The 27,405-nt window shown below is 37.3% G+C and overlaps 1 protein-coding gene across 2 annotated transcripts in view; it reads left to right on the forward strand.

Moving 5' to 3' along the window:
* Nucleotides 1-27,405, forward strand: part of LOC121324471 (transmembrane anterior posterior transformation protein 1 homolog) — a 43,669-nt gene that overhangs the window by 9,165 nt on the left and 7,099 nt on the right. Inside the window, exons 2-10 of one of the 2 annotated variants that reach the window (XM_041266399.1) lie at nt 1,655-1,785; nt 7,247-7,365; nt 7,963-8,004; nt 17,671-17,833; nt 18,557-18,692; nt 19,056-19,153; nt 20,381-20,450; nt 23,002-23,082; nt 23,560-23,669. In XM_041266399.1, coding sequence (XP_041122333.1) covers nt 1,655-1,785; nt 7,247-7,365; nt 7,963-8,004; nt 17,671-17,833; nt 18,557-18,692; nt 19,056-19,153; nt 20,381-20,450; nt 23,002-23,082; nt 23,560-23,669 — 950 coding nt within the window. The remainder of the gene's footprint in view (nt 1-1,654; nt 1,786-7,246; nt 7,366-7,962; nt 8,005-17,670; nt 17,834-18,556; nt 18,693-19,055; nt 19,154-20,380; nt 20,451-23,001; nt 23,083-23,559; nt 23,670-27,405) is intronic. The other variant, XM_041266408.1, reaches the window with a different exon arrangement.

Below are 27,405 nucleotides of genomic sequence, written 5' to 3' on the forward strand. Positions count from 1 at the left end.
AGCTGAATCCAACGCCTGATGTACATGTGTTTTAGTTTGTTGCATCACAGATATGAAATCACTGCCAACTATTACTGCTGCTTTGTGCAATTCTGATTTTTTTTCTTGAAGTTATTTCAGTTTTGTAACCGCTGAACCCCAGATTTTTAAAGGACTTGTGTGTAACCCATTGGTTTCCATGCATTTTGTATTGGTTTTTTACCAAAATGCACACATTATTTACAGTAGGCTCCATCAGATTCTGCAAAGACAAAATATATTTTGTCTTGTTTATTTCTATTATATACTTTTTTTTTTTTTTTTTTTTTTTTTTTTTTTTTTTTTAGTGTACAACATAGTACAGCTGTTTTTCCTCATCTAACATCTTGTCCCATGATGACTAATTGGAACACTGTGGCAGCAGAGTGATCCTAGTTGCATACCCTGAAAGTGTTTTGTTTTTGTTTATAAAATATCCCAACAATGAATTACACGCTTGGCCACAATTTTTCTCTTATCCGCTAATACCTTAGCAATTTTATGGTGGTTTGGTGTTTTTTTTTTATAACTTTACTAGATTGCTGCATTTAAAAATGTCAGGTTCATGTATTAAGAAAGCAGTATCACTTAATTGCTAATTTTAAGAAAACATTAAATGGTTTTATTTGCATTTACAAAATATGGAATTAAAACTTCTAAAGACACGAACGGACTTCGCGCGTCCGTCGGTAAAGACCCAAAGAGACATTGATCTTCTAGTTTCGAAGTAAGGTGAAGATCGGTTAGTCCACACTAGCCCCACCAGAAATTTGTGAAGGGTATTAAGTCGAAAGTGGACTCACTGTCATGATTGGACACGTACCTTAACTTGAGACTGTAAATTGAACTCTGTCTCATTTTTACACAGGATTTAAAAATGTAAACGACATTTTTACAAAGTGACGGTTTGCTTCAACAAACGAGATAAATGTATTTCCTAGAATGTAAGTCATTTGCTCTATTTACATGGATGTACAGTACAGTAAAGTCAAGAGACAGTAACGTCTCAGAAATATCTGTGGAATATAACGGCTGTATACACAAAATACTATCTGACAATGGTGAACGAAATTTGAGTTAATTTTTGAATTTGGTACGTGGCTTTTATTCTTTTGATTCAAAGGTAGTCAAGTTTATCTGTATTATGTGAATGTGAAGTTGGTGGTCATGTGGCTAAGGTGGACAGTTGGTTCTTTTAGGAATGGACTATAGGCATTGAAATTTAAACATGCATTTACTGTACATCAGATTTAAAAACAAAACAAACAAAAAAAAAAACCAAAAACTTAGGGCCACCTTTAAAATATAATATAATATATCCCCCCACTAGGACCACAGGGACCTCAAATAAAATAGAATTCTTTATAGCCAGTCTGTACTGAAAATGACACCATTCACTATGCCAGGATTGTTAGGACTGGTCCGATCCAATTAATACTTTACCTTTTATTTTGTTTTTCAAGCTATATGTAAGTCCATTTTTTGTATCAAAAACAGCCTGCAGAATGTTACTTGTTTATTATTTATTCTCTCCCAATGTAGAATACCACAAATGTGTCTGGAACAGTGATAATGAAAACAGTAATGATGCATAGTTTTGTAGTGTTTTAACTTATTGTCTTTTTTGTAAATGCAGATCTTTCTTTACTGAGGTTCATAAGCGCTGAGCTGACAAGAGGATACTTTCTGGAACACAATGAGGCAAAGTACACAGAACGGAGAGAAAGAGTTTATACATGCATGCGGATACCAAGAGAAGTAGAAAAGGTATGTCATTGCTGGTTTATCAGTTTATTATTAGTAAAGTCTTACAGTGAAGACGTGTTGCATGTTACTTGCATTGGTCCGCATGTTAAAACCAGGTATACAAATACAATTCCTAATTCATGCAAAAAAACATTTTCTAAATTGGAAGTCAATAGCTTTACACACTTATAAGTCAAACAATTGAATATGCTGAAAAGAGGTGCCTCAATGCTGGCTTTTCTAACATCACTAAGAACAACTGAACACGATGTGAAGAGGAGCTATTGCAGGGATGAAACGAACTCCTATTGCATAGCACCGTCACACATTCTAGGTTTTACTATGAGCCTGATTAGCCTCAGTGTATAGGTAACAAGCTCAAGTGTTTCTTAATAAACTCATAGTAAAACCAGGAATGTAAAATTCCCTGCATTGTGTAATGCCACTAAAACCAACTGAATTCAGTGTAAAAAGGGAAGCTTGAAAGAGGTGTTATCCCCATTTCAATGACACTGGCATCAACGATATGAATTGAGTAGAACTCAGTGTCTTCACATTTGGTATATGGCTGTTTTCTGTGATTCCTTTAAGTTTCATTAAAGGTGGTGGTGCCCATAAAACCACCTTTGGTTTTAACTAAATTCTGTACTTTCAGATACCATAACTTCTTGACCTTTTGGGTTAACATTCCAAAAGTTATTTCAGCAGTAAACTACACATTTCCTCTTTTCTTGTAACTTGCTTTCCACTATGCTTGCAGCATTCTGCTGTTAGTACTTGCAGGACAAGTAGAAACAGGATGGTATTCCTCAGGAAGATAATGATGCTTCTTTGTAAATGGCTGCCTGTATAATATGGATGATTCGAAATCGGGCAATTCAAGAAAATGCACAGAGTCCTTTTCTTCAGTCAGTTGCCAGGTTTATTGAAATATGCAGGGAGTCTGGTCCCAGGTACAGGATATACAGAACTCAAAATTACAATGCTTGCGTGACATTAAATACCCTTCTGTATAGATGGTCCACCTCCCCTTTCTCTGACATTAACCAATGGTCAAGGTAATTTAATTTATTGTGTGAGTGTTAATGTGTGTGTGTCTGTGTGTGTGGTCTAGTGTGACAACCTCTGTACTTTCTTCACACTCCTGGAGACAAAAGGTCCATACATCTGCCTTTTGTTATCTCCTTGCGACCCCCATTGATGCCAGTGGGATTATCTCTTTTGATCTCTCTGAAGTCTAGAGCCTGTTCCCTTCTAGTCCACAGCATTGTTATCTCGTTAGCTTGCAGTCATTGTTGGGCAGTTTGTAGACGCATCGTCTCTATCAGTGGTTAGCAGTACATGCAATTTGAACCAAACAGTCTGCTATCTGCAATATTAGTCTCTTTTCAGAAAAGAACACCAGTATAGCTCTGCTAGTCCACATGCGTAGCAAACCCCTAATCAATTCTCAATCCATGTTTTCCAACAGGCAGTAACGTTTTATTTATTTTCTCAGCAGTAAGTCACATTGCTGCATGTGTATTTGGGCAGATGTCTTTGTCTTTAAGAAAGTCAGTCACATTGCTGTTTCTGTACTCGGATAGTCATGTCTTTTGTTGACAATCTTTATACACACAGAACTATACTGTACTCAAAATTAAGAAGCAGGATATATTTAGAGACAAAATATGGTTAAATCATGTCTTAAATTAAAAGGAAAACAAGTGAATTTGCGACTCGGCCTGTAGTACCTTGCTTGTGTGTGGTTACTTCCTGTTCTGTTACATGGTGTTATAAGTGGGGTGAGCAGCATCTCCTCATACCCAGATCAGGAGAGGTACTGTGGGAAAAACGGCAGTAGAGCCGCTGGGAAGTCTACCTCCGCGGTCCCCCACCTGCGGGGAGTGTGGGCACTTCCCAGTCAAGTGCCCCTTCCAGGAGGAGGGGGAGGAGGAACAGTGGCCAGAGTGCCCTGCACTGAGGTAAGTATTGCTGTTGCCTCCAGCACTACTGGAAAAAGCCCAGCTGCCTCCACCGCCAGAGGAAGACTGCCCGCTGCTCCCGCCTCCATCACCTCCTTCGGATCGCTAATGCCCTATCTCGCACCGATAGGGTACACCAAGTTTGCATCGCACATCACAGCTGAGGTGCCCCATGCTGATGTCAGCATTTCCGCTGCCAGCGCCATTACTGCTGGAGTATACAGCACCACTGCCATGTCTGGGGTGCCCGTTGCCACTGTCACATCTGGAGGATGCAGCATTTCTGCTGCTAGAGGGGCTCACTGCTGCCAGCCTTTCAACTGCCACTGCTGCCACTGCAGTCTGCAGGTCCAGTGGAGGCAGCATTTCTGCTGCCAGAGTGTACTGCACTGCTGTCAGCCTTTCCGCTGCCAATGGATTTTTGAACTACCTAGAACCGCCACGTGGGTCAGTTTGACCCATACATTTTTAAACTGCTTCATTATGATTACTATCAAACACAACTGAAAGGTTTTATTCACGAACATTATATCTAACGTTTGCATTGCAGAAACACTGTATTTAAATGGAAAATTAAACATAAGGCTTTATTTTTAAAATGAGCGCATATACAACACGACTACAAACAGTGAAAAAAATATACATTTCAAAAGAAACGGGTATGTACATGTACACACAAAACTATAAAACTGAAATAATTGTTTCTAATACTACATAAAAAGAAACTAGAACACTACTTCCGGTATGACGGCTCAATTGTACTCTATGGAGGAGCGTATGTGTCTGCCAGCTGACTGTGTCTGCATCCAGGAGCTGTGTTGTAAACAGAGACGCAGTTCCATTGAACACTATTGTGTAAACACGTGTAAACTGGTACATGCAAACCTGTAAAACCGATTTAATATAAAAAAAAGAATATATAACATGCGTTTCATATTAGGCACATAAGTTGTTCTCCTACCTGTCGTTTCAGTTTGCTGTATGCATCCGAGTGCAGCTTGCCATATTCCAATCAAAAGGACTACTTTTCAAGATTAAATATTTCCTTCTGATATATTCCCAGTTGCATTTCTGGAACAAAACTAAGGATTGTTGTCTTCCAGGTACATTGAAAAATAAGCAACTAGGCTTTCACTGAGTTGGCATCTTGACAAATCCACAAACATAGCAATCTCTGTCACGTAGTCAATCTACAAACAAAGAAAGGTTTGAAGTAAAAAAAAAAAAGTGTGCTAGGAGGAGGGAGCGTGTCTTGTTTGCTACATTTACTGAAAAAATGGAATATCATATGTTTTATTAAAAAAAAAAAAAAAAAAAAAAAAAAAAAAAGACATGTATTGTAATGCCTGGGTCACATTGACCCACGTGGCGGTTCTAGGTAGTACTGTTTATAACTTTTATAATTTTTGCAATTCTGGCTATTGAACGCCGTCAGGAGTTTTTAATTCATATATTTAGGAAAAGTCAAAAACAGACATACATATACGATTTACAACGGAAGAGTAATTAACATTTTAAATGCAAAGTGGGTTAAACTGACCTTCATGGCAGTTCTAGTGTTAATAAGAAAAACGAACACAGTTGCGATCTCAGCCTGTAGTATCTTGCCTGTGTGTGTTTACTTCCTGGTCAGTGACATCACCACTTGACCTTCCTGTCACACTCATTGATTTAATTGAGTGATCCACTTGTGTATACTCTATTTAAAACAATATGGGGGACTACTTTTCTTATCCAGTGTTATAATATGCTTATAGGGAAGCTGCTGCTGACTTCCGGTTGGAAGTAGTAAAATATTGAAAAGTACTTGACTGAAGTTGAACATAATGTTCCAAGTTGTTTTTGTTGGCCTGCTATCAGTTGGAGCAAAGTCTACCAATTCCCTAAATGATAAATAGATTACAGCTGATTTATTCACAATTTAGGGAGTGTTATTTTCTTTGGAATAAATAATCCTTCCATAGAATAAAATAATGGCAAGAAAAATGTAAGATATAGTGTAAGCAGCCAAACATTTACAACTGATAACTGACAGTTTGCTTAGAGGAGACTTTGACATTTGACTTTTTAATTTTGGACCTAAATGTGTTTAAAAATAATAAAGTTTACATATTGTCCCAACACTCTACTGTATATTCAAAGTCAATATACAATATGTTTCAGTAAGTTTATTTTTTTTATTACATTAGTTAAATAAATCAATTTTAAAAAATCAATGTGCGGTTCCTAAGTAATGTACTTTGTAAAATTGGAATGAATTCAGGAATAAGTCCAGTCTGACTTTTTAGGTTGCATTAAGCAGCTGTTATGAACAATAAGGCTTATTTACAGTGGATAGTTGGATCATCTCTTGTAATTAATCCGGCTTTGGCTTCAGCAATAAGGTGCCAAATGGCTTTGCAGTCTCCTGCAGGTTAAGTATTGGGTGCACTGCACTGAAAAACCTACAAAGCAATTTTGAAATAGAAATTGGAAACCAGGGATGAAAATTTGAGATGGAGCTTGGGTTTTTTGTGCTTCAGTGAATACTGGAAGCAGAGAAGCCTCACTATTAAAACGGTTACCATAGTGTTTATCCTAGTCAAGTTTCATATTATTTAACCTCCTTCAGTGATGAGAGCAACAGTTTCTTTCGTCACAACACATTTACCATACTTGTGGTTGAAATGCAATGTGTTCTTACCTTAGATTTCTTAAGTGGTACTACAGTATTTTTTGTGTACAGCAAGTATTTGAAACACTGTGTAAAGAACAGAATATTTATGTATAAACCTTTTAAAAACCTGTCTTTTTCTACTTCACCGGTACCTGTGTTAACTTGATGCAGCTCACTGTCTAGTTTAGCCTCTCCCACCCTGGTAAATACAGTACTGTGTTTGACCATGCCAATTTTTTAATTACTGGGGTCTAAGTTCACCAAGGCAAAAGTGCATGGTGTATAAAATTAATCATAAAAAATGGTTTATCATTTTGTTTTGTGCTGGTTAGTGAAAAGCATAATGAAAACCATTATGACAAAGTGCCGCTAGCCCCGTGTGTTTCTTTTATGACGCCTGCGGAGGGAGCCAGAGTCAGTATAATGAACTCTGCAGTTTGAGAGTGCTGTGCTTATAAAAACAGATGGTCCTTGACGGGAAAGCCTGTGTTGCGTGAATAAACTCGTAAGCACTTTTCAATGAATAAAACAATTATCCAAAACTGTTACATTTGATGGAATCAAAGTGTAGCTCTAATACTATATACTGGGGTGGTTTAGGCAGATCCAGATTTTGACATGATAAAAAATTTGACAAGACTGGATGTGCATCTGCCTGTAATGATTGTTTTTTTTTTTTTCATTGCATACTGAATATGCAAAGATTACTTGTTAAACAGGATGGTATATTGCATTGCATTTTTGGACTCTCTGAAACAGATGGGATTGTATAGTTAATTAAACAAGATCAATGCTTTTATTCAGTACAAACCATGAGAGAAATATTGTGTAACTTTTTTGTTTTCTTTTTGATGTTTTTCAGTTAATGCTTTTCGGATTCTTTTTGTGCCTCGATGCCTTTTTATACGTCTTCACTCTCCTTCCACTGCGAGCCATCCTTGCCCTGATCAGGCTCATCACCTTGCCATGCTGTGGACTGAAGTAAGTAAACCTAGTCACTGTGTTGGAATTGCACTGAGGGAATACTGTAATAAGCACCCTCCTTGAGACCATATAAAAACCACTCTGTAAGAAGATTCACTTCTATTTGGACCCATTTTTTATGTACTAGTCTGTTTTACTCCCTTTGGTGGACATAATAGTGGGATTACATCTTAACATGTGGAAACATTTCAGACTAAAGACATTTCAGTTGCTGTTAAATGTTCTAAATACAGTACTAGCCTAAATGAGTTGCACGTCTTGTAATTGCTGCTGCTATGGTTTGCTGTAACTTCATGTAGCACTTCTGTTGTATGTTCAACCCTACACTTTTTCAACTGGAATGGCAGTCTTGCTATAGGTGGGGTTGGTAAATGTAAAAGTACCAGTGTCATACCATACTCCTGTTGGGGAATTTGGGGGTGGTTATTTTCTTTAACATTATTCTGAAATAATGGCAGCTACTTTAAAACATGTTCTATTACACACCTGAGTAATAAAATACATACTGTGGCTTTGTCAAGTGCGGATGTGTCCATGAATTAGAATATTTCCTGGTATTCTGAAAGATTTGTCTATTGCTTTTTCCATCTTCAGGGCAAATACATGCCCATTCTGCAAAAAGAGACAAAGTAGCAGGTATGCAGAGATGAAGTATTGCAGTGTGGCTTTGCCCCAAGCTTGTGTTATAGGCTGAAGACATTGGCTTGCAATACAACATATTTAATGTTAATAAGCTTTTTTTTTTCACTTTTTAATATCCAGAATGTGTATCGTGCTCCTCCGTTATTTTGCTGTCCTTAAAATGTGTGAAATATTGAGGACCGTGTAGCAGTGAAGGGTGCAGAAGTCGTATAAGACGGTGAAGTATAATATGTGTACAGCTGACCTTCAACGTGGTCTAACGACGAATTAAGCAAATTTTGTGAAATCTCATTTTGAAATAGAGGGACACACTATTTGTATTTTATTTTTTAAATATGTATTTATATAACTCTGCAGGACCAAAATTTAAACTTTTTAACAGTCCATCAGTTCTCATTAACGTAGAACCTGTGCTTTGACATTTTCTCAGTATGTTTCTAGTGTGCAGAAGTTTAATAAATAAAAATAAATCAGACCTAGACCACAAACTAGTAGTGCAATATACATTCTCATACTCCACAAAGGAATTTTATATTATATGCCAATTTAAGTCTTTGGCAAAAGACCCAGACACTGTAATGCATGTCTTGCCATATTTCCAAACAAGTGAGAGAGGTGATAGGTCTTCTTTGTTTACAAATAGACTTCTCTAACCAAGATGTGTGAAGATGATTTGCAAGGCAACACTCTCCATCTGTATGTGTGAAAGCAAAATGAACAAATTACAAATAAAACTTTTCACTGTGTTTAGGATGAGTGGTCTTTTTTGTTGAAGCAGTTGTACCATGTCCACAGTAGATCTTGGTTTAACTCGAGACTTTTATTGTGTTTTTATTAGTGTGTGATGTAGAGGGTGACTGTTTTACCCATAAAGGTCTCCACACACCACATGCAATACGATTTGTCCTGCGAAAAAATGGTACTTTCGCTGCGACACTAACGTGCACACCCGACAGGTGCAAGCGATGTGATAGGCAACTCTCCTAATTGTATCCTCAACCAGAAAAAATCACACATATGATAGTCCTGTTATACAGCTAATAAAAATGTAGAATACATAATCGCTTTTCAGAATACTCATTTCTTCTGCCATTGTTACTGAAGGCACGCAAGGGAAGATTTCTCATTGGTCAGTTCCCTAGCTACCGTGCGACCAAATCGCAAAAATAGACATCAATCTTTTTCGCTTTGCTTCATTGTCACCTGTCGCATCACTGGCAGTGTGAATAGCTTGTTTAAAAAATGCATGTTTTATTTTTTTTGTTGTGGTGCAGTATGTTGTGCGACAGTTTCGCTTATCGCATCGCGTCCAGTGTGTAGAGGCCTTAAGGTGTGCTGGCAGAGGATTTGTGGCAGTGGCTTGTTTTATCTTAGTTAAAGTTTAATTGGATCAGTAGATACCCTTTTGATGTTTGCAGTTAAGTGCATGTTAGCTGAAGCATGTTAAATGTTTGTGCAGTTTTTCTATTAATAGTATTTAATGTACAAATTGCGTTGTCATCTGCATGTCAGATCTGTTCTTAACATAATTATTTTTTGTTGTGAAAAACTTAAATCCCAGTAGGGCAAAGAAACGTGTCATGTGGAGGCAATCAAAGACCATTTTCACACAGAAATGCAGCCACTGTGCCGTCTCTGAAACATTTTAATGAGTGTGTAAAATACCCTTTCACACAGCATGAAATTATGCAGTCTGTGCCGGTGTAATACCATCTTAACCCTTTCACACAGCCAAAGAGATCGCACGAATACAACTTTCAACCTATCAATCAACACATTGCCATGAGAACAACAACATACTCCTGCAATCTGAAACACTGACAAGACCTAACACTTGCACACCGTGTTTAATTGTAAAGAAAGAGGTGGCGGGGCACAAGCAATGACAATAGTTCCGACCCTAAGAAGCGCATATTCAAGCGCATAACACGTTTATTTGAGTATTGTACGTACTGGTGTTGGATGTTTACAATCAATATTCTACATCATATACAAAGTAGTAGTGCATGCAGAGAAATTTAATTAAAGGCAACTGCAGGACAAATAATTAAAATAAAAAAGCTTGTATACATGTTTTGTTGTGGTTTTGCATTTAAATGGTTTAAACCAAACAAATTAAAAGGCATTCAGAGGCACTCCAGAAGGACCTATCATTCATGACATTTTTCAACTAAAGTAAGCTAATTTGTGTATAAAAAAACGACAATAGAGTTGCAGCCAATGTCATCTTACTTTAAGGCACTCAAGCTGAAATCGTAAAGTAATTTAAAGTAGGCTACAAATGTGGTAGCAGTCAATTTGACACATCACTTTTTTTTTTTTATAATTATTTCTGTATTTCACTCCTATTTTTACTAAACTGGCTGTAAAATGATATATTTAACACTTCAATAGTTGGCTACTTGCTGCCAGCAACATGTTGTATGTTTCTTTGCTAAGTTGATCACTCATTTCATACACTTGCATATAGGTAACAGAAAAACAAGTTTGATAAACAAACCAGTGTTTTTATTTAGTAGATTTATATGAGGGGTATTAAAGCTATGGCCAAATGTTTTGCATCACGCCCATAGAATTAAGAATGTTACATTAACATATTCAATTTCCAAAAAGTGAAAAATGTGACAACGTAGTGCATACCATTCTTGTGTGCCCGGGTGTGGACTAGCAGTATTGCACCGTAAAATTGCCCAGCGGTGCCTGGCTGCGGCCGTCTGTACCTGGCTTAGGGGTGCAAGTTTTAGGAAATTTCTTATTTAGCATTTATTAATACTTATTCTGTGCATATTAATTCACAACAATTGATAAGTTTGATGTCTTTTGGATTTTTCATTCAGTTTTAACATGTTGTTACCAGCAAGGTTGCCAACATTTATTTTCAAAACTACCATGCCTTGTGCAGCTAGCCATGTTGTCAAAACTGTAGGATCTTCAAAAAATATAATTTCCCATATGGTTATCGCAACCATAAAATTAAATTGTAGTATCTTGGAAATTATCTAAATTAAGCATTTTTAATGTTTTGAGATCTTCACTTTTTCTGTGGAGGGATTCATGTCGTAGTTTTTGACCAACCAGGGAGTTGTTACCCATATACAGGGATTAAAAAAAGTGGCCTGCAGGTCCGTGTTAGGACTAGAATTTAAAAACGGGTCTTTAGAAACAGATTGTGAGCGCAAATGTAAACCTAAATTTGTTTTAAAAAATGAGCAGTTCTCATGGCACAATATGAGAATATTTGAATGGTGTTTTTTATATCAAAAACAGACCATACAGGTGCTCCCAAAGAAACCAGTAAAGCAGCATCCCATAACCCAAGACACTAGTGCTATTCCCTGATGTTCAACCGTAGCAAAAAAAGTTACATTTTAAATTATATTTTAAAAAAGCTAACTTGGTGTAATTTGTGTGTAGTCAATTACAATTAACTACAGGTGTCTTTTTACAAGGTTAATTTGAGAAGCATTTTGGAATATCGTAATGACAAAGGATATACTTTGATTCCGGGGTTTCATTTGATGCTTCTTCCTGATCTAATTAAAGGTGGATCTGGGTTATTTCTTCTACATTGCTTTCCTTCAGGAAAAAAGTTATGCTGACAGGCTCCTCCCTAATTCCAACATACTCAAGCACAGTTCAGTCATTTTAATTTTTTTTCATTCATATTTTAAATTTCTGTATGCACTGATGTACAGTAGAACTTTACAGGATTCTGTGATCCACTTGAAAGCTTTTTACTCAAATGCCCAATCTGCATTTTGAAATACATTTAAATAGTTTGCCAGACTTCCATCTTTATTTTTTGATTTATGTAATTCTAGTTTTGTGTTATGTAAAACCACATTATATACTGGACTAGGAATGGGCTGGTATAGAATTTCTATTGTATGATAGCCTTCAAAAGAAATACAACGGTAAACTGTGTATATAATGCAAGTTATAAAATGAAGGCTTACTGAAAATTGAGAAATGCTGTAAATTGCTTAAATTGCTCTGATTCACAAACATAACCACAGTACAAATCGCAGTGCCTTTCACTGAATGCTTTTAACTATTTCACTATGACCAAAAGCTGAAAAAGCATAACAGTTTTAATGTTTTTCTAAAGATAATCAGAACTTGAAAAGAACGCCCTACGCCTGTACAGTATATGTACAGTGGCTTGCGAAAGTATTGACCCCCCTTGGCATTTTTCCTATTTTGTTGCCTTACAACCTGGAATTAAAATTGATTTTTATTTGGATTTCATGTAATGGACATACACAAAATAGTCCAAATTGATGAAGTGAAATGAAAAAAATAACTTGTTTAAAAAAATTCTAAAAGATAAATAACAGAAAAGTGGTGCGTGCATATGTATTCATCCCCTTTGCTATTAAGCCTCTAAGATCTGGTGCAACCAGTTACCTTCAGAAGTCACATAATTAGTTAAATAAAGTCCACCTGTGTGCAATCTAAGTGTCACATGATCTGTCACATGATCTCAGTATATATACACCTGTTCTGAAAAGCCCCAAAGTCTGCAACACCACTAAGCAAGGGGCACCACCAAGCAAGCGGCACCATGAAGACCAAGGAACTCTCCAAACAGGTCATGGACAAAGCTGTGGAGAAGTACAGATCAGGGTTGGGTTATAAAAAAAAAATATCCGAAACTTTGAACATCCCACGGAGCTCCATTAAAGCCATTATTAAAAAATGGAAAGCATATGGCACCACAACAAACCTGGCAAGAGAGGGCCGCCCACCAAAACTCACGGACCAGGCAAGGAGGGCATTAATCAGAGAGGCAACAAAGAGACCAAAGATAACCCTGAAGGAGCTGCAAAGCTCCACAGCGGAGATTGGAGTATCTGTCCATAGGACCACTTTAAGCCATTCACTCCACAGAGCTGGGCTTTACGGAAGAGTGGCCAGAAAAAAGCCATTGCTTAAAGAAAAAAATAAGCAAACACGTTTGGTGTTCACCAAAAGGCATGTGGGAGACTCCCCAAACATATGGAAGAAGGTACTCTGGTCAGATGAGACTAAAATTGAGCTTTTTGGCCATCAAAGAAAACGCTATGTCTGGCGCAAACCCAACACCTCTCATCACCCCAAGAACACCATCCTGCTGTGGGGATGTTTTTCATCGGCAGGGACTGAGAAACCCTGATCAGAATTGAAGGAATGATGGACGGCGCTAAATACAGGGAAATTCTTGAGGGAAACCTGTTTCAGTCTTCCAGAGATTTGAGACTGGGACGGAGGTTCACCTTCCAGCAGGACAATGACCCTAAGCATACTGCTAAAGCAACACTCGAGTGGTTTAAGGGGAAACATTTAAATGTCTTGGAATGGCCTAGTCAAAGCCCAGACCTCAATCCAATTGAGAATCTGTGGTATGACTTAAAGATTGCTGTACACCAGCGGAGCCCATCCAACTTGAAGGAGCTGGAGCAGTTTTTCCTTGAAGAATGGGCAAAAATCCCAGTGGCTAGATGTGTCAAGCTTATAGATACATACCCCAAGAGACTTGCAGCTGTAATTGCTGCAAAAGGTGGCTCTACAAAATATTGACTTTGGGGGGGTGAATACTTATGCACGCTCAAGTTTTCTGTTTTTTTGTCTTATTTCTTGTTTGTTTCACAATAAAAAATATTTTGCATCTTCAAAGTGGTAGGCATGTTGTGTAAATCAAATGATACAAACCCCCAAAAAATCTATTTTAATTCCAGGGTGTAAGGCAACAAAATAGGAAAAATGCCAAGGGGGGTCAATACTTTCGCAAGCCACTGTAATACTGACACAGTATTTTACTAACTATTTTTAGGATCTATCCTTTGCTCGAAACAATGTACTGCTGCAGTAGGGTAGAAGAATTCTAACGTACAACAAAAAGAAAAAGGAGGTAAAACCGAATTAGGAAATTATTGCTTAAAACACAATACATGTTTTACAAGACACACAATGTCACAATACATTTACTAATACATGTTGTTATTTAAGAGCAGAGAAGAGTTTTTTATATTTTGCAATTGGCCCAAATACATATAGCAATACCTTTAAAAACCATATTTTAAGACATATGTTACTGGATTTATATCTACAGTTTGTATGACGTTGCACAAGTAAGCTTCCAATGTTGTCTACAAGTGACTATTACACATGGTGCTTGTACAAGAAAAGATCCTTCACATACCTAAAAAATATGAAATGCTGTAAACAATAACTACTTTGAGAATAAGGAGGCTGTCCCGCTGTAGTCGCTTGTCCCTGCTAATTGAGCCATTGAAACTTGTATTCATTCTGTGTTCGATGACAGTTTCCTTCAAAAACATTAGCAAAATACAGTATCAGTTCACAAAAAGATCTTTCTCAGATGCTTTGCAAATGTCAGGAGTATTATCGCTTAGTTTAGAAACATGTTTGCAGTCAAAAAATGCAAAGGCAATAACAGCATTCATGATGGTGATTGATATTAAGGTAGACGTGGATGGAATGTTCTGGTGTGAGGCTACTGTAGGTTAGAAAGCTGAATAGTGCTGAGACTTGTTTTGTTCAGGACACTGAATAAAAAGGTATGCAAATTAAAATGCTAGTTTACCTAACGTAAACCTGGTTCCTTAAAAGAGAAGCTGGCCACCAGACGTCATTATGGGTTACACTCCTGCCTATTGGTAGGTGTCACTGAATTCTATATCAAAGCTGCTGATAGGCCCCCTTCCCCCAGTGACGTCCTCGGTCCTGCCTTCTGAAGGTATTTAACCGTCATGCAGGGGAAGAACCACCCTGTTTTACGACGAAACCGTGTTGTCGACCAAAGCGACTTCGCGGTTGTTGTCTAGTCACTCTCTTTCCCAGGTTTACGCCAGGCTACAAGCCGCTTTCCATGGCAGACAAGGAGCTAGTCATGCTGACTCAGCACTCTTGTCTTATCCACATAACATCTTGGTGCCCGAACTTGGCAGAGAAGGTTCAACTTTCTATCCTCGTCCATCGCAAACGGAGGAAGATGAAAGGACTCCAGTTCCACGGACTGATTCACTGTAACCACCTTGGGGAGAAAAGCAGGGTTTGCACACAGTGACACTCTGCTACCATCATCCTAAATACGCATACAGGAGCTAAGCACAGATAGCACCTGCATCTCTCTAACCCTCTTTGCGGAGGTGATAGCTAAGAGGAAGGCTGTCTTCATGGACAGGTGGTTCAACTCGATGGAGTATACAGGCTCAAATGGGGCCTGCATGAGAGCCTCCAGTACAATCTCAAGGCTCCATTCGGGGATAGTGGTCCTCCTAGGAGGGCGCAATCTCAGAGCGCCTCGGAGAAATCGGGTAGCCAAAAAATGCGCGCTTGGGACACAGAGTCAATGGGGGGCCTAACAAGCAGAAATAGCTGCTAGGTAAACCTTCAGTGTGGAGGGTGATCTACCAGCCTCAAGCAGATCTTGCAGAAACTGCAAGATAGCGGACATGGGACAGGATATTGGATCATGACTGTTAGAACGGCACCAATCTTGAAACTGTTTCCACTTACAGGCATACAGTGACCTAGTGGAATGCACCCTAGCATTCTGCAGTGTACCCACGACCGCATCTGAAAGCATTAAGGCTGACCAGCAGTACCTTTCAGGGGCCAGACCCATAGCTGGAGCCTGCCCGGCTTCGGTTTCCAAAGTGTGCCTCTCTCGTGACTGAGAAGATCCCGGCGAAGCGGGATTTCCCAGGGCGGGAAGTTCAACAGCTGGCACAGGGATGAAAACCAGGGGCCACCTGGGGGCCATGAGGAGAAGTGGACCGCTGCAGCAGTGGAGGGAGTACCATAGGGGGCAGTGTGTTGTCTACGGCCAAGGCAAAGCAATCGACCTGCGCCTTCCCGAAACGTTCCCAAATGTGCTCCACCACCTCAGAGGGGTATGGGCCCTCCCTCGAAATTCCCTCAATCCCTCAATTCTCCACACCTGGAACATGCGTCACCCAAAGGGACAGCAAGTTCTGTTAGGCCCAAATCAGCAGCCTGAAGGCTAGGCGGTGCAACCCGTATGCCACCACTGATGTATTGTCTGTGCAGATCTTTTGTCAGACTAGGCTACTATTTACATTTACAGAGGCCAAGACAAAGGTTACACTCTGTACCATTCCTGACTTTTTGCCGAAGATGATCTCGGCATTCCATGCCAACCAGTCTATGAAATTGAAGGCTTTCCATCCACAACCTTTCAAGTCTGACATACAGCGACAGCTCCATGTGCTCTGTCCAGTGTGGGCCCTGGTTTATTATGATGACAGGTCGAAAAGTTGGAGGCGGTCTGAACTATTTTTCGTCTGCTGTGGGGCGAAGTCCCATGGTCAAGCCCTGTCTAAGCAGTGGCTGTCAATGTGGTTAGCAGACAAGGTCAGGACTGCATATGAGCTGCCAGCTTTCCCCTGTCAAGAAAAGCTCATGGCCCATTCCTGCAGGGGACATTCCATCAAGGACATTTGCAATGCAGCAGTATGAGCTACTAGCCATGTAATACCTTTACTAGGTTGTACAGACTTAATGTTGTGGATCCTCAAAACCTGTTGTTAGAACTAGTGTTAAGGGTGGCTTTTAGTTGACTCTTACAACACAGGCATAAAGGTGAGTTTCTCCTAGCTACTTGTTCCTGGGGTTCCTTGGTTCCTTGAAATAGAAATGTAACTAATTAACCTTAAAGGTGGCTGCATCTATGATTGCAGCAGGCGTGAAGATAAAATTGCATGAGATCTGTGAGCGCAGTCCTTTTATGCCCTCAGGATCGGGGCCATGGCTTTGGTATACCTTATTCAGGTTTTGGGTCTTTAGAAGGTAAATACATGTATGGTAATGGTTACATTTCTGTTTCAGGGAATCAGGGTTATGATAATAACCATATGTTTCAAGGAGACACTTTTTTACTAACCTGTTGGCATATATGGACAAATGTGGGCATGGCAGCAGACCCACAACAGTAAAATGGGTACAATTTGTTTTAAATCAGTCTTTACCTTTATCTTGTAAAACTCCCTTTTTAAAAGTATTACGCTGTATGTAAAAAAGGAACAACAGTCAACACAAGTGAGGGTTAACCCCCTCTGGAATCAATGTTCTGACTCAAAAAGCAGAGAACTTAGATTTTTACTGATTTTAAAGGCATTAACTTAAGAAAACATCAGGGCTGATTTAGAGTTTATTATGATTTACAATTTTAATGAAAACTTTATTTGCATTTGAGTTACTTGGTGTTTTTCAGGCATGCAGACATGTGATGGACAAATATAGGCTTTTGCAGCACACTATAGACTACCATTTTTTCTAACTCCTCTAATGCATTCATCAGTGATAACTCTTAGTATTATTTTTATGCTGCTCTACGTGTAGAACTCCTGCTGATGTTTTAAGGCAAAGCTTTATAGAGGGTTTAGTGAAATGAGACGGGCAGAATGTTCTTCCATTACAGTCTTGCACCACATTTAGATTTTAGAGGTTTCTGATTTAACTGCAGTAACAAAGTGTTTTCAGCTTTCAGTGTAAAAAATTAAATAAAAAAATAACTAAAACAGATTTCTGTGGAATTTAGGGGCTGTGCATTTTATACATGTTTTATATTGTATTTTCAAGGAGGCTTTCCCCCCATAGATCAGAAAAACTTAGTGTGATTTTATTTGATTTCAGTGGCACTCGTCTGTTACAGCCAGCCCAGGTATGTGATGTCCTAAAGGGCTTTATAATGGTCATCTGCTACTTCATGATGCACTATGTAGACTACTCCATGATGTACCATCTAATCAGAGGGCAGTCTGTCATCAAGCTTTACATCATCTACAACATGCTGGAGGTATGTAACATTGCATTATGAATAAACCAGTCATATCAGTACAGTACATTTTCAGAATTGTGTGGGTGCCAGCTTTGTAGGCCTGTCGGTGAAAGTAACCTTTTTATACAACAGTGTGTATGCCTGTTTAAAAATCGCTTTATGTACTGCACTTTATGAAGCTGGTAGCTATGGAAACAGCTTTTTTTTTCTTTTCTTTTTTTTTAAAGAGACTCAGTAATGTGAACAGATGGAGTGACAAGGAATTCCAATGAAACTGGGTCTAATAATCTGTGCATTCAGTATAAGCAAGCTACTTTCACAATATGGAAAGCTTCTTTTGGAGTGTTGATTTTTAAACCAGAGCAAAGTTTAGGAGACTTGGATACCCATAAAGATGCTGAACAAACATGAACCCAAAGTCAATATTGGAATCCAGTCGTGTTTCTATGCTAATACACTCAAACATAGTTCTTCTATAACTCTTTTATCCTAAACTGTGTATATCATACTTTTGAGGCAGAACAATTATCACTGTTACAATTCTCTGCACTAACACAGCTTAGTATTCCAAAGGACTTGCTCAATAATCAGTGCCATCTGAGTGGAAAATCTTTTTTTGATATAGCCTTGTTTGACACGTTGATTTAAAAAAAAAAAAAAAGAATGAAACTGGGACTTTATTAGTGGACACTACTACTCTGCTTCGTACAGTGTCTAGTATGTTTTTATGATGTCTTCTAGGTAGCAGATCGTCTATTCTCATCCTTTGGGCAGGATATTTTGGATGCACTGTACTGGACAGCAACAGAACCTAAAGAAAAAAGGCGAGCACACATCGGAGTGATTCCCCATTTCTTTATGGCTGTGCTTTATGTGTGTATCCTTTAAAAAAAGAACAAAGGCTGCTGCTGATTTTGTGAAATGGCCATTCCTATGATCATTGTCAGTATGCTCAGTCTTAATATGGAGTCATTGTGGAATTTTCTGTTTATTTTTTTTTTAATTCTTTATCTGTTCCCTGAAATTAAACACATTTTGAAGTAAGTGCAGAGGAAAGGCAATTACTCATTTGTGTTTGTTTAGTTTCTCTCAGAAGATCTTTTTCTTTCCCTCATTAGAGCCTCAAAAAGTATTATGATGCTTTTTTTCCCCAACTGCACTGTACATTTTTTTTTGACAGTGGCATTTGATGCAGTGAGTGTGCTTCAACCATTTTTTTTCCTTAGCTTTTCCTTTACAGTCCTACATGCCATTCTTATAATGGTCCAAGCAACAACTCTCAATGTAGCCTTTAACTCCCATAACAAGTCATTGCTCACCATCATGATGTCAAATAATGTAAGTATTCAAGGCAGAAATACTGTCTTAAACAATATATTTTACAGAGCTGCAAGGTCTCAAAATGAGAATTTTGAACAGTATGTTATTATTCTGGCTTCTGATTTTCAGTTTTAACCGATAAAAAAACGATAACACCCATTACACAAAAAAAAAAAAGACATTTGTGTATAATCAATAAACACTGGAAAAAATGGTTAACCAATTCACTACCAGTTTCCATTAAAATAAATAAATAAATAAATAAAACCTACTACAAAAAATACATTTCCCAGTGCAGCTGTGCAATGTCTCTCCTTCCTAACTACTGAGTGACCGAACAGTCCAGCATTTCTATTGGAGACTCCACTTGCGAGATTTAAAACGAGATTACAATCAAGATTGGAGGCTTGTTCGCGGGATTTAAACATATATTGCAGTTAAGATACGGACGATTTAAAAAATAATTTCAAATTGTGGCGAAATGTATAAAAATGCCTACACACAAAAACCCAAGAAGAATGTGCCTGTGACCATAAGGATGTCATTGTGGAAGACAGTAAAGGAAAGAAGGTACAACTTGAAGTGTTCTGTTACTGTTGCGTTGCTACTATACATATTTTGACAGAAAAAAATGGCCAAGCATTTTGGAAAGTAAAACCAAAAAAACTAATTTCATACGGTATATAAAAAACGAAAGCCCAGAAAAATGAATTGAATAAAAACAGAAAAACAGAAGCCCTAGTTATAATGTATTTAGTTATTTATTGGTGGAGGCAGACTAACTTCTCACAGACAGTTTTGAAATTAAGTAACAGAGAAAATGGCATATTTTCAAATATACTTCCAAGTCCATACATTCAGATTAGTAGGGCGATAAATCAAAATCTGTTTTGTAGAAGGTGAGAATGGGTGTGAGATGACTTATGTTTCAGGAATTTAGCACTGGGTAATAATGAAAGCAAGATTGTTTTTGTTTTTGATTTGTTGCATTTTAGCCCCTATTAAGATTTTCAGTTATGTTATCTTTTATGTACACTTAATTTTACATTTCATTGTAGTGCCTGCCTTGAAACTCAAAACAAAACCCAACCCCTTATTTTTTTTTTTTTTTAAAGATTTATTATTTATAAATAACAAAACCTTTTTTTATTTTATATTGAAATTTAATTATTTAACCTATTGTTTATTTTGATTTTATTATGTTGAATGTTTGCCTCCCATTTTGTATGCATGTTTGTTTTGCAGTTTGTGGAAATAAAAGGGAGTGTTTTCAAGAAATTTGAGAAGAACAATCTGTTTCAGATGTCAAACAGTGGTAAGTGTTTTATTTATTTTAATAATGAACCAATTCATAAAAGTATATACCAGTCCAAAATTGTGAAATGTGTCCACCTGACACGACATCTTTGCACAATCCAATACAAAGATGTGAATAAATCATAGTGATGGGGTAGCCCCGCCCCGTGTGTTGCGGTGCACGGAGTGTGGGTTATGTAGCATGACTGATTTAAAATGTATATTTGTATTTAGGCACAGGGATTGCATAATCACTTCACGTGCAGAGTAAAGTGTGCGTTTGTATGTGTATGTGGGCACGGGGATTGCACAAATTAGTTCATGTGCAGACTGTACCGGAATTCAAGTGACTGATTGATTAGCAAGCAAGCTCCGGCTCAGTTGTAGATAAACGGAGCACAAGTCACTTACTCGGGGTTGGGTGTTTCAGAGGTAGAACGCTAGTTTAGACTAGCCGATAATTGTTTTGTGCCATGTCTGTTTGATTTGGCTACTGCATTTTTGTTTTGTTTTGTTCAAGTGTTTTGATTTATGTTTTAAATCCTTTTATTTTCAATAAACTCGCACAACAGCACTTCCATACCCCAGTACTGTGTCTGTCTCCTCCCTGGTCTGACGTCACCCGCAAGCCATCTTGCCACAATCATGTTTGTGTGTTTAATATTGTACTGGTATGTTTAACACATGGGTCCATTGATATAGCGAATTGTTTGATCACCATCAATGATCAAGCTACTGTATTGTCTCCAAAACCCTTCCCCCTTTCCCTGCCTGAACTGGGTGTTTGACTTGGAGCTAGTGTAGATTCAATCCTTTAAAAAAACAAAAAATATTATTTTGACTGCATTTTTCATACAAAAATGAAAACATTGACTAAGAATTATTTCTTTGTTTACAAGATTTAAAATAATATTAAATGAAAAAGTGCATTGCTCCATTTAAAGCTCTTGGGAGTTTTCCCTGGGTTAAAAGAAAATCCACTAGCCTCTGAAGAATTCATAAGCAGCAGCAATTGAATGCAATCTTAAATTAAATTATTCTTTTTGAAGTGTGTTGGGGAAAGTCTAACCTCCTAAAGATAATTATTTTTGAAATGTAAATGGGGACAGGAAATAATGCTTTGAACTTAACTTTGATATTATGATTTCCAATTGATATTGTGAGGTTACCTAGAAACTTATAGAACAGTGCCAGCTTTTTATTTAAACAAGGCTGATAAATGACACACACTGCTGTGCCAAAGTCTTAGATATGTTGTGTACACTTTACTCAAAGCCTGAACTAGTGTTTTCTACTATTATAACAACTTTGACTTGCATAAAGAACGAAAAACATGGAGTGAAATAGCTTGCATCACTTGATTTTCAAGGAGTGATATCTTAAGCATAATCAACAAGTACGGAGAAACATCATCTGTAATTGACAAACCCAGGACTGGAAGACCCAAAAAGCTGTCAAACAAGGATGAGCAGTACTTGAAGGTAATATCTTTAAAGAATAGAAAGAAGACAAGCGTTCAGTTGACAACAGAACTGGTAGAAGGCACAAGTTTGAATGAGAGAATGAGGGTTAGTTTGATTCTTTTCTCCCCATAAATGCTACACACATTTGCTTAAGCATAGTGTATAAGCATCCCTATGGGAGTTCAAATGTTTCACTAAGTGTACCACTTATTAGCAGGCATCTCTGTGAGGGGAGCTTGTATGAATTTGCAAATCCGTCATTTTTCAGTGTTATGGAAATTGTGTCCTAGGATGGCTGCCATGCTATGGTCATGTGATATTTTGGTTTCCGAATGATAGCCTAAGGCTTTGAGATATTGGTATCATGTTCTGCACTCATTGGTGTTTTGTGATTCTCTCTGTACATTTTAATTATGATTATCATGAAAGAAAAACGAACCGTGCCGCTGCTGCAATGTCAAAAGCCTTGTTTCTCAGAAACCATTTTGATGTATATAAACTAATCGTACTAAATGTGTTGATCATGAAATTGACCTCTAACCTTATCTGGCAGGTCTGTTTATATTAACTCCTAACAGTTGTATGTTTGTATTTCTCTTATCACTTTCTAATATATAGAATATGCTATTGAGATCAAGGAGAGAAATAAAAGCATTAATAACCATGCAGAATTTTAACAAAGCAAAAATGCAGATTAACAGTTGGTGTTTATACCACTGTTTTTCATTTCTACTTGTGTATTGTTATGAATGCTAGTATTATTATAAAGCATAGCATTCATACTTTAAAATCTTAAGTATAATTTAGTTATGCTTCACAAGCAGTCTAGTTTATGTAAAATAGGATGAGGCACACATTGGAAATAAGTGGCATTTCATTTTAATGATTATCTTCAAAGAGTAAAATACCCAAACTTATCATTCCATAGCTGTTTGAGTGTAAGTCAACCACCTTGGAAAGCAAATAGTTGAGAACTTTTCTGTAGAGCCGATGGATTGTACAGTGTCTTCAGTGATGTGCCAGACTTTTATAGTGGCACTAACTTGTTAATGTGTGGTTTGTTAGTATCTTATACATTTTGATTAATCTGACATTTCTTTGTTGCAGATATCAAGGAGAGATTTACAAGTTACGTACTACTGTTGATAGTGTGTCTAAGGAATATGGAACAGTTCTCCTGGAACCCAGGTAACAGTAACAGTATGAACATGAGCATCACCTTAAATGTAATTAAGAAAACCTCTTTCTGTATCAATTTCTGTATCAATTTCTAGATATTAGTGTTGACTGCTAAATATTTAGCTAGGAATGAGAGGAGGAATATGTGGAAAACTCAGGTCTTCGTACTAATTCCACTGCACTCTAGAATTGACACCCAGTAAAGTATGGATGGAGACTGTAGATGTGTCTCGGAACTTAATGCCCAGATGTGTTTATTAAATGTATTCTGAAAGATAATGTAAATAAGTATACTAGTATGTGTTTGTGTATTTATTATAAAATTACATGTGTGTTTTCTGTGTGGTATTGGTTGTTTTTTTATGGCCTTCCATAAATGGTTACAGCTATTACAGGTTGTTCAGCGTATTAATTTCTACAGGAAATAAATAAGCTAATATTGTTTTATTCCATGTGGTAAATTTATTTTCTCTCTTTAAACTGTAGATCACCTGTGGGTTTTGTTTCCTGATGTCTGTATGGTAATTGCCTCTGAGATTGCTGTGGATGTAGTAAAACATGCTTTCATTACAAAGTTTAATGACATTACAGCTGATGTAAGTATATTTGTTTGTCTGCTGCTTTACAGTATTTGTAGATTGTATTTTTGATAAAAGAAACCATGTGTCGGATTGGGTGGGGATAGTCTTACAAGTGTGTCAATAGCATACATCCACTGCTGTACAAGTACAGTTGGAGCTATTAGTAATATGAAAAAGTTTGACCATGACACACATTATCCCTATGTACAGAATAGTATACACTAAGAATTACCAAGTTGCATGACAATTAGATCAGCGATTTTTTAATTTGCAGTGTTGCATGCATTCTTTTTTCAATTATACCTTGCCCCGAAAAATTTTTTGTGCTGTTTTGCTGTTCTCTTGTTTTTCGGCGAGAGACCCGCCTCCTTGCTTGGTTAACTGAGCAAATCTTTTATGCATTTTCGGTTTATGTCTTGGAAATAAAATTCCAGCCATCACAATGCAACTTGAAATAAGACCAAAGACTGCAGGAATCGATGCATCTGCTCACTGCAAAAGAAGAAGCCTGTCAGTCAAATACTGCCCCCTTATCAGTGGAGGAGAATGACACTTGGTTTGACTGAAATAAGTTCTTAGTCAAGTTTATTATAAACATTTTATTAAGAGGTGTATTTTCAAGTACCTTGGCCCTGACCACAGTCGAGAAGAAAAGGATACATCTAGGCAAAATAAAATATAACAGACACTGTCTAGTCTACACATATGCTAGTCAAAGCGGCAGTTTTAATATTGTAGCAATACCGCTAATAATAATAATAATAATAATAATAATAATAATAATAATAATAACTCACAAACAAAAGAAATGTTATGTTATCTTATTTCTTGCTGCCACAGTATACAGAAAGATATTTGTAGGACATTTTTCAGAGTTGATATTTTAATAATTCAAACGTGTGCTTGTAGGTCTTTTTGTTTCATTACTAAAGTAATCTTAAAACATGAATAAATGACTAAATAGCCTATGAGAATGAAGACACAAATTCCTGACTGCAGCCAAAAATGTAAACATACCAGCCAAAACAGTACTACTTGTTATTTCAACTGATGTGAGAAGAAGGGAAACAGCACAGCAAAAAGCACAACATCTTAAAGCTATTGTTATAACGTATCCGGATTTAATATTGGCTCTCTAAGTTACATAATGTCAATACCAAGTTTTATGGCAGTTGGGTATGTGGTTTTCCAGATGTGTGAAGAAATCTGTAAAGTGTGACTATGACTGACTCCACTGTATCCCCTCGTTAATAGTTGTATTTGTATTAGCTTCGCTTCTTTAATGATTTAGCAGAGGCAGAAGTTTAACAGAAATGTTTTAACTAATTAAACAATTGGTGGGAGCCACTGAAGCTGTTTGCATTTCATTAGTTTAAGATTGGCTTGTCACTCATTTCTAGTAATCTCTTGAACTAGCTAATTAGGTTGATTCCTCTAGTACCCAGACTTTTTTTATTTGTTGTTTATTTCTTAATTCCCAGTCCTTTTGGTGAGATGTCTAGCCATTTTATTGTGTCTCCTCTTCTTAACCTGCAAAAAGTATGCACAGACTTATAAAACTATAATCATACCTCAATGGGGGTGTGGGGGGTGGGGGGGGGGGGGGGGTTGTGGCACCCTTATTACCAGTATTTATAAAATATTTAGTTAATTTCAGTCTCCCCACGTTTTTACAAAATGTGATCAATTGAGTTATTTCTTTTCATGTTTAAAGGTTCTGAAGATGTTCAGTGCAAAGTAAAATAAATCAATGAATCTTGATCTCCAACGAAGGCTTGGCTGGTGTATTCTTTGTGATGCAGTTCCATTAAATTGGGTCACGGTTATTTTACACATTGTAATTCTATCTCTTTCAAAGTAAGATTCTGAGTAGAAGCAGCACATATGTATAACTGCTGTTTAATACTATACGTGCAGGATATCTAATGCATTAAACATAGTTACTTAACCATAATACAGTAATGCCCTACTTTAAGGATTAGGCTTTTTAAAAGGGCATTGTAAAGCACAGTCACTGTTATAGTCTGGTAGATGTGTAATACAACCAAATTAACAAAACCTGGAGTTCTATTAATTTAAATCAGTCATAAACACAGTCTTTATACAGTCCAGTTCAGATGTTCATTAAAATACTTCTTGACCTTCTCTAACCCTTTAAAAATTCTTAATTAAACTAGGCTTTGACGTATTGCTTTGACACCATGTTATCTGGATATTTTCATGTGCCTATTTGGAAAGCAGTGTTGCTTTGTGGGATATGAGGTGAAAGAGCAGCAGTCTTGAGTCACCAATCTGTTTTCCTCTGTAATATAAAAAGTTTCTTAAAACAATGGGGCAACAGTAATGCATTTAAAAGTATAAATATGCCCATCTAAAAATGTCCAAACATCCCAAAAAGTTAGAATTATTTGTATATTTTTATTTAAGTTTAAAAATGGTTCCAGTCCTGATCATATCTACTGCAGTAGGGAAGGACGGCATGAGTAGAACTATGTATGTATGTATGTATGTATGTATGTATGTATGTATATTGTGTTACATCAAAGATTTGCATGCACCTAAAGTAATTTCTGCAATGCGATTCTCCACTAGAACGCATTAGAAAAAAATATTAAATATGATCTACCTAAGGGGGAAAAAAAAAAGATCTCTTTGCTGCTAGTCATGCCCGTGCTGTTTGTATAAAGGTGCTTTTTCTATTAATTCTGTTTAGTCAGTCAGTACCCATATTTGGTTTCACCTTGTACTAAACCTTGTGAGATCAGATATCTAGTATACCATAATCTCAATAACAATGGCAGAGTGTTACTATGCTGCCTTTACAAAGCCCCTACAGGTGTGAAATTCTCTAATTATTTTGAATAATTTATTTGTATGGCAATGTGGAAATGTTATACATCGGATCAGGGGTATTCTTGAACACGGTAGTCCGGTCCCTTTACACTACAGGTACATTTCTCTTCCCTAGATTTAAATTAACTTGATTTCCATTCACACGTATTCTGTGTGCAAACCCTGCTTTAACCTCTGAATGCTGCTGTAGAGTGTAACACTACCAGAGCACTGAATCTAATCATGAATTCTGCAAATCCATATAAATCGCACTATTACTTCCCCATACAGAACAATTACAGTTCCAAGGACCTGCTGAAATACCTTACACAGGTACAGTTTGACACGTGCGTAACTACAGAGATTCTGAATATATGATTCTGGTAGTGTAAGATCCAAAAAGCAAAGGCTAGTGTCTTATTTCAGGTTATTTCAAGTATGTCATCCAGTTGTTGTGGTGTGGGTTTTTTTTTTTTTTTAAGACCAATTTTAAACAGAGGTGTTGATTGTAGATAGACATGACACATTTTGTTTGTTTTGTAAAGCTGGTTTTTGACAACTCTTGTAGCTACACATTGTTATGCTGATTGTGCCATCAGCCCCTGTCAATGTCAAGCTGACGTGCCTGTATACACAGACATGCTTTTAATATTTAACATGTAAATCCTTTACACTTAGACAGAGTTACATGGTTGTTGTCAGCTGGGTTCTTACCAGAAAGATTTGTCAGCCAAGTCTCTGCTCCAGCAGCTTTTCGTGTATCGTTTTACACACCGTCTTTTACAGTATAAATCATTTTTAATCTCTGCTTTAAAACTGATTTTTAGTGCAACACATGCCTGTTCATAGTCAGAACTTGTTCTGCCATGTTTAGCCATTTTATACTGTACACACCACCTTGGCTTCATTGTCACTGCAA

The sequence above is a fragment of the Polyodon spathula genome, chromosome 1 (genome assembly GCF_017654505.1).
Source record: "Polyodon spathula isolate WHYD16114869_AA chromosome 1, ASM1765450v1, whole genome shotgun sequence".
NCBI lineage: Eukaryota > Metazoa > Chordata > Actinopteri > Acipenseriformes > Polyodontidae > Polyodon > Polyodon spathula.